The sequence below is a fragment of the Dermacentor andersoni genome, chromosome 1, assembly GCF_023375885.2.
Source record: "Dermacentor andersoni chromosome 1, qqDerAnde1_hic_scaffold, whole genome shotgun sequence".
Lineage (NCBI taxonomy): Eukaryota > Metazoa > Arthropoda > Arachnida > Ixodida > Ixodidae > Dermacentor > Dermacentor andersoni.
In genome coordinates this window covers 199,131,082-199,143,808 of record NC_092814.1, presented here as the reverse complement: position 1 = coordinate 199,143,808, position 12,727 = coordinate 199,131,082, and the positions used below count along the sequence as shown (strand labels likewise).

At 41.9% G+C, this 12,727-nt stretch overlaps 1 protein-coding gene across 3 annotated transcripts in view; it reads right to left on the bottom strand.

The window, feature by feature from the left end:
- Window positions 1-12,727, bottom strand: part of LOC126547037 (uncharacterized) — a 199,023-nt gene that overhangs the window by 1,765 nt on the left and 184,531 nt on the right. For all 3 annotated transcript variants that reach the window (XM_050194864.3, XM_055062941.2, XM_055062942.2), the window contains 2 exons: window positions 10,514-10,587; window positions 4,762-4,874 (listed from right to left, as the gene is read on the bottom strand). In XM_050194864.3, coding sequence (XP_050050821.2) covers window positions 4,762-4,874; window positions 10,514-10,587 — 187 coding nt within the window. The remainder of the gene's footprint in view (window positions 1-4,761; window positions 4,875-10,513; window positions 10,588-12,727) is intronic.

The following is a 12,727-nucleotide window of genomic DNA, read 5'->3' as shown; positions in this document are numbered from 1 at the left end:
GCTCAATCGTTTCCCTAGCTTTACTGCAGCAAGCACATGCCTTCTTCCTTCTAATATCTCGCCTCATAAGTGCGTGTTCTAAGGCATCCTGATCTCACTTCGAAAAGTAATGCGCTTCCTTTTGAGTTTCCCGATTTCGTTTTTTCCTCTTAAGTAGCTACTCATGACAGGTTTCTTTTCCAATGCCGCCACCCACAAGATTATTTCACCCTCTCTGACTTTCCACTTGGCATTCTGTGTTGCTGTGTTGCTCACTGTACAGGCTGCATACCTGATGGTAAGCTTCCTAGTTCTCCACTGTGAATCAATGCTCTTCTTGTACAAATACCTCAACACTCTCCCAGTCCATTTACTTTTTTCCATATTCCTCACTCTTCATAATTTTACTGTGAGCTGCCCTCACATCAAAACTTCTCCAGCCCATATCCCTCTGCACAGCTTCATTTGTAGTCTTACAGTGAGTGCCCAATGCGAGGCATTCCACTGACCTTTGGTTGCCATCGAGTCCCGATTGTACCCCTGATTTCAAGCAAACAACCGCATTTCCAAATGTGAGTCCTGGAACCATTACACCTTTCCACATACCCCAGAGCACCTCATACCTATTGTATCCCCATAGCACTCCAGGTTTCATTATGGCTGCGTTTCTCTTCCCCTTTACTGTTATTGTTTTCTCCTGTGTTTACATATATCTATTGCCTTCATTTATTCATATATCAAGGTATTTATATTCTCTTACCCGAGGTATTTCACGGCCCTGTATTGCCACTGTCTGTTCACTGTTTTCATTGAATACCTTAACACCATTTTCTAACGCTAAATTTCAAACCTAAATTCTTGCCTTCTTGTCCACAGATATTAGCCAGACGTTGCAAATCACTTTGCTTTTAGCTAGCAACAGAATGTCGTCTGCATAATATAAACCTGGAAGCTGCTGCTCTACTACTGTACTCGCCTGTTTGTATGAGAGATTAAACCCGATATTACTTCCTTCTAGCGCCCCCTCCGTCTTCTCTATGTACACCATAAACAGCAGTGGGGATAAAGGGCAACCCTGCCTCAGTCCCTTGTTGATATCAACTTTCTCCTCGCTCCTCATCCCTTCCCATTCAACGCAAACAGTATTTTCTAGGTAAATCTCTCTCAAAAGCTGTAGAAAATCGTCACTAAGCCTTCCCCTTCCAGAATATCGCACAAGATGTTGCGGTCTACGTTGTCATAGGCTCCTGTAATGTTTAAAAAGGCCACATATAACGGTCTGCTTTCTACTTTTGATATTTCAATACACTGGGTAAGAACAAATAAGTTATCATCCAAATGCATACCTATTCTGAAGCCATTCTGAAGTTCTCCCAAAACCCCATTATTCTCTGCCCATGCTTGCAGCTTTAACTTGATTGCCTGCATTGCTAGCCTGTATATTACCAATGTAATGATCAACGGCCTATATGAGTGAATTTCATTGAGTGAATACGAGTGAGGATTTCAGCTAACTGGTACAGTCACCTTTGGTTTTCATTACTTCCATTATTATCTTCTAACATTCCAATGCAGTGTTCTGCCTTTGGGGACCCTGTGATACGAGAAGTGGTGAACATTTGAAGTTTATATTTTTTCCATCCTATGAAGCTTCTTTGAGTGAACAGCGCATTGTGCACTCATGTGTGCTATCTGCGTCGTGTTCCATGCAGGTTGTAGACGCTCGTTTCCAAGTGTTGTGATGCCCTTTTGAGTTTATTTCTCTCTGGTGGTATCCCATTTCCACATCTTGTGTATATGTGGTGATATCTCCTTTTTCTGGAGGTAGTGAAGGCGGTCGCGGTAGCAGCTAGCCAGAGTTTGCTGTCATATGTTTGGTTGGCGTTGAAACCGATGTGTTCTAGTTAGGCCATCAATGTTAATAAAATGCACTGGTTGAGTAATGGCCAGCCAGTCTATATAACTGTGCGTACATTAGATTATTGCTCTCATGATCGATACTGCTTTTTGTGTGGAGAGTTTCGCTAGTCACACATGGTGTGTACTTTCATGTGTCAGCTGCAACTCCAGCTCCTTCAGCACAGAGGCTAGAAGAGAGGCACCATCAGCTGAAACAACAGTTTTGGTGTGTTTTTTGCTTTGGCATTGGCAGAAGCACCATGATTTGTTTTGTTTTTGTTTCTGTGTTGACGGTTAGGAAAAGTGCTTTTCATTGGGAATAAGCTGAAGTTTGCAGTTAGCACTTGTCCTGTTGTTTTCTTCCGTGTCAAAATCATGCCGACATAGAAATTCACCCTAATTTCAGTTCCTTTCAGTTGTAGGCTTAAGAGCCTGTTCACATACCAGGTGCAAGAGCTGCAAACACCTTCAAAGTGAAACAAAAATTTGAAACACTGCAAGTGATATGCATGAAATTAAACCGCTTTATGTATAATAGCTTATATGCTGGAATATTTGTTCTACCACAAACACCACATAGGCAAAAGACAATGTTAGCCCTAGCAAAAATACCAATTAAGTTGCATTGGTGCCAGTAGGGTCCAATAGGTGACATATATTTGCCATCTGTTGGACCAATAGAGTTTGTATTGGTAACAATAGTGCCCAATAGGTGACATCTATTTTCCACTTATTGGCCCAATTGAATTTGCATTGGTACCTGGTACTGGCACCAATAAGGCCTAATAGGTGACTGCTTTTGACCAATAGGTTCGTGACGATACTAATTTATTTTTATAAGCAGGAAATATTTGTTGCTTTTCTGTTTCTTGTATCGATAGAGAGTAGAAAAATAAGTGAACTGGTAACGCACATAACAGTGCAATTTTCCAAATTACTTCAATGTACAGCATGGAAAAGCATACGACAGCATGGTGTTGGTCAAAGAACGGGCACGCTGAGAATCTAGCAGTTTTTTCCATCCAATTCGTCGTGTTGGCAGAGTCCATGTATGCGCAGTAGCGTCGATGGCACAATAGCACAATTCGGCTATGCTAAATACCCCAATGAGCATGTGAGTGAGACTGAGTGGATGGGACTGCAAAACAGTGCCTGTCTGCGTTTTGCCATGACAGGTAGCACACAAACAACAAGTGCTAGCTGGCAGTGGACACTTCGCTCTTCAGTCTTTAGAAGTTTTTTTTTTCCTCTGTGTTTTCACTATGTTTGCTGGGATTTGTACCATCGATTCGCAGTTGTTGCCTGCAGTCAAATGTACAGGAGCTCCGCTCTGGCACCCATATACTGATTGAGCTGGCATAACTAAGGCCTAATAACTGTGACGATGTGGCCCACGAAATGCATCCCGACGACCATGTGATCCACCCTGAAAGTGTTCACTGCCTTCAATTACTATGAAAGTTTGCCTGGAGTATAGATGTATCCTGTGTTGTGATAGGAGAAATGCTTAAGTGACTTGACGTGATATCATTTAAGAAGATAGACTTTAAAGTGTGCTATTGAGAGTTTGTTTGTAGCAGATGTGTGTTCTTTATTAATTTTTTACGTCTCTGCGGAAACATCAGAAGCTTTTTCGAGCCCGAGTCCGTAGTTTCCCAGCCGAGATTTGCCACACTCTAGTGCAATTCTGAACTTAGCGACATTGTTATGCCCATCTAGCGATTTTTTGTGGCCATTGTATTGCATGTTTAAGATAAGTGCAGTCCAGCGGAGTGTGAATAAAGTGCTCTAAGCTCTATCCTTGTGTAATTGACACAATGTAAGTGACACCATTAGTGCCTGTAATCCAACAGGCTACAGTATTTCTATTGGGAATTTTTGCTAGGGAAACTAAACAGGCATTGTACAGATACATTTATGAAACTTCCCAGAGACACTAACCAACCAATATAAATGTCTCAAGGAGAGTTCTCGAATGTATACATTATACTAATGACAAGAAGCTTTCACCTTTTGCAATATATTACATCTGGTCAGAAGATAAATTTGAATCTTCTACACAAATATTCTTATATCACTGAGGCTATTTCTTACTTGTTTACCTTCTCATACAACTTAATTTTAGCTCATTTTTCAACTCTCCAAAGCCCATCTTTCCTTATGTCGAAAATTGCCTATCTTTCCACATGCCGAAAATTGAGCACATTGAGTCAACTATGCCTGTTTACATGCAAAGCTTCTTTCAGTTTAAAAAAAAAGAACCGCACAACCCCATCCCTTCGTTCTCACAAGCCCCAACAGCCACATATTTTCAACATATCGACTTGCCTCACTTACGCTACTCTATACATCCACTTACTGTATTTACCCGATAGTAACGACCTTTTTTCATGATTTTCATTGCTTGAACTAGCACCTCAATGTAAAAATTGACCATAGGTGGTGTCCAAACCCACGCCTCATAGGGTGGTGCCCTCTGTATTGAAAATGCAGGTCTTGAAGGCAATGTTTTTGCTGGTTGAATGTGGCAGAAGCGATATTGAGAGCCGGAAACACATCATAGACGTCAGGTTTTGGACACCCCCTATTTTGAAGGTTAAGGTATGGGGTTTTATGTGCCACAACCACTTTCTGATTATGAGGCACGCCATAGTGGAGGACTTTGGAAATTTCCACCACCTGGGGTTTTAAAACGAAATATTAAAACAAATATTTTAAATCCTGCGGTGTTTAGTGTTACGCGAGAGTATACCACTCAATCTTCTGGAAGTTAACATTAGACAAGGGGAACTAATGAAGCCCCTTTTTAAAAACTTATCTGAGCACTTCTAAACTGAAAACCCAACTCGGTAGCCATAGACAAGACAATAGTTCGGCTCTCACCTTTGGCCAAGATCAGCTTTTCCAGCCTTTCAATGGTATCTTCAATATGGCTCAAGCGATCAACTTTCTCATCAGTGATTTGGTTGTTCAAGATATGAGCGTGCAATTCCTTCCTGTAGCAAGGAAAAAAGTAGTTACACTGGTGCTGTTATTTTCCATATTAACTTTATGTGGCAAATTGATAATTCAGACATTTTTGTATAATTAGCATACTTAACGGCACAAACTAAATATTCTAAATGTGAAATGGCTACACAATACTGCACAAAACACACTTAGACTGCAAGATTGGTGATATTACTTCACTAGACATGATTAACGGGGCAACATTGCTATAACTCAAACTGTGAAAAAGAGTGAACAGACAAAAACGAGGATGTGCACAAACATTCAACCCTTTCAGTCGCACTTAGTGTTAGTCTAAAATTTACATGAAGTCCAATGATTATTCTGGAATGGGGGTGTTTGAAAAGTGAGAATCTGGGTGCCGTTAGCGTTAAAACAAGCAACACTACAATTCCTATATGAGGTGCACAGCACTTCGTATAGCCCAAACTGCCCGAAAAGGTTTAGGAAAAAGCAGAAACGAGGTTCTGTTAAATCTACTAGTTTGTCAGGAACAGTTGTCATACCAGCGAATTCTGTTGAAATCAAGATCGACACATCCTCTATGATTAATTCTGTGGGAGTGGAGCTTTCTGTGCTCTGTGCTTTGAGTGGCACTCAAATTTATTTTATTGCTGGACCATTTTTTTCTCAAAGGCAGCTCCATAAAGTATACAAAGTTCAATTAGCCGCAGATATCATTAACTTGTGCCAGAGATTAGCCATTTACACCATTGAGCAACAAAACAGGGACACTATATACTTTATCATTGGCTGCAGACACACTGCGGTGTCAGTGGAAACAATCATGCCAACCAATCTGCGCATGACAGTGGCAGACAGGTGTGAACTTTATTCACAAGAGCAGATGCAGCAGATGCTCTATGGCACATGGTAGTACACTGGCCTCGTGGAATAACAAGTTCCACAAACAGTTGCCTACATACCCTGGGCTCCCATATTGAAAACCTAACAACCACCTGGGCTGCCAAATGTCAAGAGACTTGTGCCGGTTATGATGTTGAATTTATCAAGTAATACTCGTTCATTATTGGCTGGGCTGACAGCTCTACCTGTAAAACTTGCAGCTGTGAACAAGCAATCTCACATATGTGCATCTGCCCACGTTATAGCACAGAGATGCAGCAGGTGCTGTGTACCGCATCAGAGATGCTGGACAACGGGCTCACTCGGACTCACCAAGATTCTCTTCAGCTAGGCTCATTCGAACTAATTTTGTATACTCACTCAAACTCACCAAAGGTGGGCCCACTCAGGAGCACCAAAATTCTATCAGCAGGGCTCACTTGGACTCACTCAGCAGAATCGGACGGGCCCACTTCGACTACATACTCACTCACATGGGCTTTCTCGTGAATTGAACACATCAAATAATGGAACACCATGCGAGACTAATTTATATAGCACATGCAGATAGATTACAATTAAGCACCAAACTGGTTAGCCTTTCCTTTGTTTCACACTCTCTCTCCCCAAATCAAATACATATATTCGAGAAAAATGTTCACTCAGTATCAAATCGAATATAGAATATTTTTTATTTCTCAAGCTTGTGCGGTATCCCGTTGTTAAAAAAAAAGTAACATGCATCGACAAGCACATGCATTAACACGCACATGCATCGGCACCCGCATACATCGGCATGCGCATGCATCAACACGCACATGCATCAACACGCACATGCATCAACACACATCGGCACCCGCATACATCGGCATGTGCATAAATCGGCACACGCATGCATCGGCACGCGCATGCATCGGCACGCGCATGCATCGGCACGCGCATGCATTGGCACACGTACACATCGGTACCGGCATGCATCGGCACACGCATGCAATGACACAAACATACATGACAATGACAGTAATGAGCGACAGTATGAGTAAATGCAGTGCTTAGAAAATTTTTACAACAAATGCCACTACTACACAAAAAGCAGTTCATTAAAAAAAAAGCGAGACATATTTGTCCCATTGACATTAAGCGGTCTCTAAAAAAAGCGAGATACATTTGTCCTGCTGACTCTCAAGAGTTTCAATGCAAGATTATTTCCGACTTCCCTCGTGAAACAAAACTCTTGAAATTTGTGTGGTATGAGTAAATGAGGTGCTGAGGAGTAGCTCACAATAAATTTCGCTTCCATACAAGCCGTTTATGAAAAAGTGCTATGTGTTTGTTCCACTGACCCTGTAGGGTCCGGGAAACAGACTGAAGTATGACGGACAAAGTGGCACAGCACAGGCCGTCCACAAAACATTTGTGTGCAATTTTTTCATGCATGCATCGAACACAAATAGCACCGGCACAATTTTGCGCGTGCGTTAAATGGCAGAGTTTTGTGGACTAGCTATTGCCTCAAGATACAAAAATGGGTGCTTACCGAGAGCTAAAGGTGTAAAAGTGGGACATATATGACGCACTGTCCTTCAAAGGGTTAATAAAGCAAATGCAAAACATATGCAGCATTTACAGTGTGCAAGCCATGTGAAAACAATGAGGGGTCACTAGTTCATAACCTTAATTGAAACATTTAAATGACATTGCTTTGTAGCAGTCTCCTATGTGAACTTTGGTGGTGGTGCCCGAAGGTGTGCTTAACTTTTTCATTACTGCGCCTATATATATATCGATTAATGTGATTGACAGTTTTTCTACGTGTTCTTATACACTTCTGTTGGAATTCTAACAACATCATGCACCCTCAGAAATTGTCAGATTTGACAATGTTTGGTAGGTTGGGGAGTCTAGAAAAATAAAACTGCAACTGGAGGAATCATCGAGATCAGCCTCCAGTGCTTCTTGCACATGTCTAATAAAAAGACTCAAAATTTGTGCTTTTGTAGATCGGCAAGATAATTTTTTAACGACAGCAGCAGCGAAAACAGAGAAGCTTATCTCAGCTAGTCATTTTTCTGATCAAACATATAGGCAGTTTTAACAATGTCTCAAACAATGAATGGTAGATGCTGATGAGTTCGCATTATTTTGCTAATTGGGTTTGACAAATATCAAGTGCAACTTTATTTTAGCCCCTGTGAGTTGCTTTTATCTATCAGCGCATAGACAGCGCATGCACAAATTATTACGAGTGATTCTTCCCGTCGTTAGGGTTATCACCCACCCAAAAGCACGTAGTCAATTACAGACTGACCTTCAACCGAGCTTTACTGGCTGTCTAAGCTCTTTCATTCAGAACACTGCCTGTTCAAGTGCCCTTATTTATTACTGTACAATATTGTGCAACATTGCACATTACTATACAGCATTGTACAGGAACTGAACAAAGCATGTGGACACTAGATCACCTTGCTTCCTCAGAAAAGCTGATCGAACTCAATATTCAAGTATGAAGAGCCCTCTGCATGCTCCCTGAGCTGGCAACCATTGCTTGGCAAGCCTAAAGAACCCAAGAAAAAACCAAACCAGGTATCTGCTGCAATGAAGAAAAACAAATGCTCCCTGTACAACACGAAATTATCTATTTTCACATTTGCGAAGCTACTGCTTTCCTGCATAGCATGGGCATCACTATGGCTAGTATTCACACCAACAAATTTTCATCATTTTTTTGTGATCTGACTTACGAAAGTGTTAATTAGGAAGCAGGTCACATTTAAGTACTCTCAGTACTTAAAACACAAGCGATCAGGCTAAATATTATGTATTGCAGTATACGTTGCAACTACTGCATCTTGAAATAAAATGTTTAAACATAAAAGCACCAAATATGAGCACATTTCTCATCGTAACGAAAGAATTAAATTGCACCAAGGTTTCACCTTGACGTAATTGGTGATAAATGAGCGATTTTGGAAACAAAGCATCAATAAGAAGCAATCTTGGCAATGCTGCAAGTCTGGCATTTGCGTAATTTTCCTATTATCAGCCTTTAAATAGAATCCAAGTTTACGAAGAGTGTACATGGTGGTTAATGCAGTGAATATGATAAGTCCCAGCATGTCATTTCCAAGACGTTTCAGCATGCCACATGCAGCCTGATCTTGAGAGATCATGCTAAGGAGCATCGCGTTTGAAGTCATGCATCACTACAGGCGAGTGGTAATGTTGGTGTTTTTTAATCTTCAGTTTCAGTATCAATAATGCCTACTAATGCAAGCCTTTTCTGATGCGTTGACTTGTATTAAAAACAAAATTTTGCACAGAGTTTTATGCTGTTTCAAAATAGGCTTTTTAGGCAGCCAAAAAATTATGTTGCAGTCTACTTCAAAAAAGCTCTTAAGTGGCAAAGAGAACCTCAGAAGCACTTGGGAGGGCTACCTGCAGACTTCAGAAGTATTTGAGAACTTTCACCATTACTTTGCTTATAGACATCCTTTAAATGAAACACTATGAAACAAAAAGGTATGTTAAATATACAGCAGAGGCTCGTGCAACAGGTGACCTCTCCGATTTTTCAATGGGAATCTTAAATTGCACATTTCTATGTGATCGCAGCACCAAAATTTGCTCTATATTATACAGGTCCTGCAATATTAAAGTTAGCAGTAATTTTGTTTGTTAGGCAAATAGTTGCATTTATAGAGAGTTTATGTACCTTGACAAACAATAATTATAAGATTGGCAGATCTATAACAATACCGTATAGACTTGTATAAAGGCCACACTTGAATTTAACCTTTTCATGAAAATGATGCCAGCAACTTGAGCACACCCCGTATTCCCGGATGTACCACTGCATCAGGGGTCAACGCACAACTCTCACCACCTAGTAGCTGCACACAGAAGTATCCAGCGCGTGAAAATTCGCCAATGCGCATATATGCAGCATTGGGGCACCCAACACAATTGCTTCTCCGGTGGAAATTTTTTTTCAAAATTTCAGGCATGAGTGTGCGTCCCTTAATTGAGTTGAATAACTTTATTTCGTTTGATTCCTCTGAAGCGCATTTTGTTCCCAGTTACCAAATTTTACAAACGCTGATCTCACATATAGGCAGGAGTCTCAACACGGGCAAAGCGCCATGTGACGTAGCTTACTACAGAGGAAGCACAGCTTTAATCAGCTTCTTCCGGCTTCTACGCTGACATGCTACAGAGACGCTCACAACATTTGGTGGGTTCCTCTTTGTATAGAGACTCCTGCCTCCGACTTAACGTTGTAGATGAATACAATCCCTGAACAAATTTTGAACAGGCAGGATGCCACAGGAACGCCCAAATAATCGGGCAGTGCTGGAAAAAAGAATTTCGGTTGTCATGTAAATTTAGGTCTTTTTGCAACGCCAGCACTATGGAAAATTTAATTAACTTTGTTCAGTATTATGCATTCATAAAATAATATCTACTTGAAATACTACTGTGGTGGTTCAGGCCCTCAAGGGGGTTTTTCGCGTCCGCTTGTTGCAAGCCATCACGGAAATGCAGATACGTGTGCGAGACCCTGATAGTGCCCAACTTTGCAACACTAATATTAGGCTGTAATCTGCAGTCTGAATGAGTGTTTTAGCTGTTCTATTTGGCAATCACCCTGTCAGCCAGCGGCAAAGGCATCAATTTTTATCACGCCCACACTATAAGCACCTAGAAAAAAACACAGCGATGTATGAATGAACCATGCTTTTAATGAAGCTTTTCAACAAGGGAACTGGCTGCCAACAATCACCTCATGTTAAGCAGCCTGGCGAGCTCTTTGTCCAGAGTTGAACCTTCATCAGAGTCACTGTCATCGGACGAACACTGTAAAAAAGAAACTGCCATTAAAATACACACATCATCTTGAAATTGGTAACTCAAGGCATATTTACAGATTTAAGCATACATTGAAAATGTACGCGTCAAATCTTTAGCATCCTTAAGTGAGAACTCTTTCAGCCAATGTTCACAATGTTGCAGTTTTGAGGTCCCGTAGTGAAATATTCACACCTGCATTCTAAACAATCAGCATTTCATATATATGACCTCAGATCCACCAATTATTACATCTTATTGGATGCAACTGCAAATTGCACCCAAACTGGATAAAAAGGTGCATTGTTTATATTTTTTGGCAACATAATCACATGCAAATTTCGATAGTCAGCCAGAAACAAATTTACTGCCACAATGTTTGAATGTCACTTGCAATCTGTCTTTTGCAGGTTGTCACACAAGAAAACTTAGGGACTCTCACTGCAGTGAGCAAGATAGCAAGTGCTACTGAAGAGCTTTTCGTTAACAGGGGATTGAGGGGCAAAATAAGATAACTAAGAGACACAAAGAAGTGCATCCTCTCAACCGATTTACCCTCAGATGCCTCACAACACAAAAACCCCAGACGTATGTATAACGGCACAAGGAGTGACACGTTGACATGTTATCATAGCTAGTCTCTGAGGGAAATGCAACTAATTCTTGTAAAGTGGCAATGCAGGCCTGCTGCTGCACCTCCCACCAACTTTTATGATATAGAAGGCCTCCACCAGTTCATGTGCAGTGATATCCCTGCTTCTCTGTAATTGTGCTCACCAGCAGTGGCTCACACAAGGAAAATTTGCAGTGACCTCATAAATGTTAGCTAGTCCCTTCCTTAATTGACAAAGCATGTTCTTGCAGTCAAGTTTGAATTATCTGGTGAAGACCAATTATAGGATGACACATGTGAACTTTTTCTGTATTATTAAACTCGTTTCATACATAACCAATCTTGCATGGAATATTGAATGTCAATTACAGTCGATTCCGGATGTATCGAACTTGAAGGGGATCACGAAATAGTTCAATATATCGATAATTTGAAATATAAAATATGCATGTCAAAAGCTTCTCAAACAACTCCACACATCTCAAGGCAGTTTCCCGATGTCGTGACTAACGGGAACTTACAGATCTGTGCCTCCAAGGCGCGTAAAAAAACAAACACAGTGCGATGACCAGAGCACTTTATTTCAAAAGAAAAAAATCAGTGACCTTTGCTTGTTTTTTTTTTTTTTTCTGCACCATCAAGTTCATTAAGCTCTCCTCAAGCTTGTTGACAGTGTCCAAATGAGAAAGGCCAGCTCCTTCCATTGTGCCACAATAGCGGCGAGTGACGCTGAAAGCTGATGCAAGTTCAGCTGCAGTGCATGGTGGTTGGTCCTCTTCGTCGGAACTTTCACCGCTGCTCGAGTCTGCCTCCTCGTCACCAATGATGTCAGCCACAATCTCAGCATCAGCGCGATCCGCTACAGCTTCTACGCCGTCGTCAGCGCTGACTAAATTGCATGCTGTAACGCCGCCTGGGATGGCGCCTGGCAATGCCGAGATCTCGCGAACTTTGCTGTCCAGGCATCCAGCGTCATCGTCTTCACTGTCAAGACATCCGTCGTCTGCAGCTACCACAAAGCTACCACAGCTACCACAAAGGAATTCCAAAAGCCGCAGCAACCAACGACTTTTTCTCGCCAGCCTCCACCCGTCGAATGATGTCCACCTTTGTTGAAAAATCCAAATTCTTGCGTTTTTTTTCGCGGCCATGGCTCCGGAACACGTGCCAAAAGCGTCAAGAAAAACGCACTGCACCACACGAGTCTCAAGCCTTCGCGTTGGCCTCATGAATAAAAGGAACAAAGCGAATCGAAAGATGCACCGCTCCGCGTCTCCGCACTACCACAAGCCCAAGCTGCACTGACCTCGTTCGTCTCGCTGCGCCAGCGGTGTCAGCCAACCAAAACACAGGAAACGGGCACCTACGGTCAGCGTGGTTTCTCCCTTTCACTTCCCCTTCACACGTCACGTGCCTTTTACCTACACGCCCTTTTCTCAGAGTGCGGGGTGGCACGCATGAGATTGCAGGAACATCGCGAGAGCTTCGAGAGGAGAAGCGCACTTGCGGGGGTGGGATGCGACGGGAGAAGCGCAC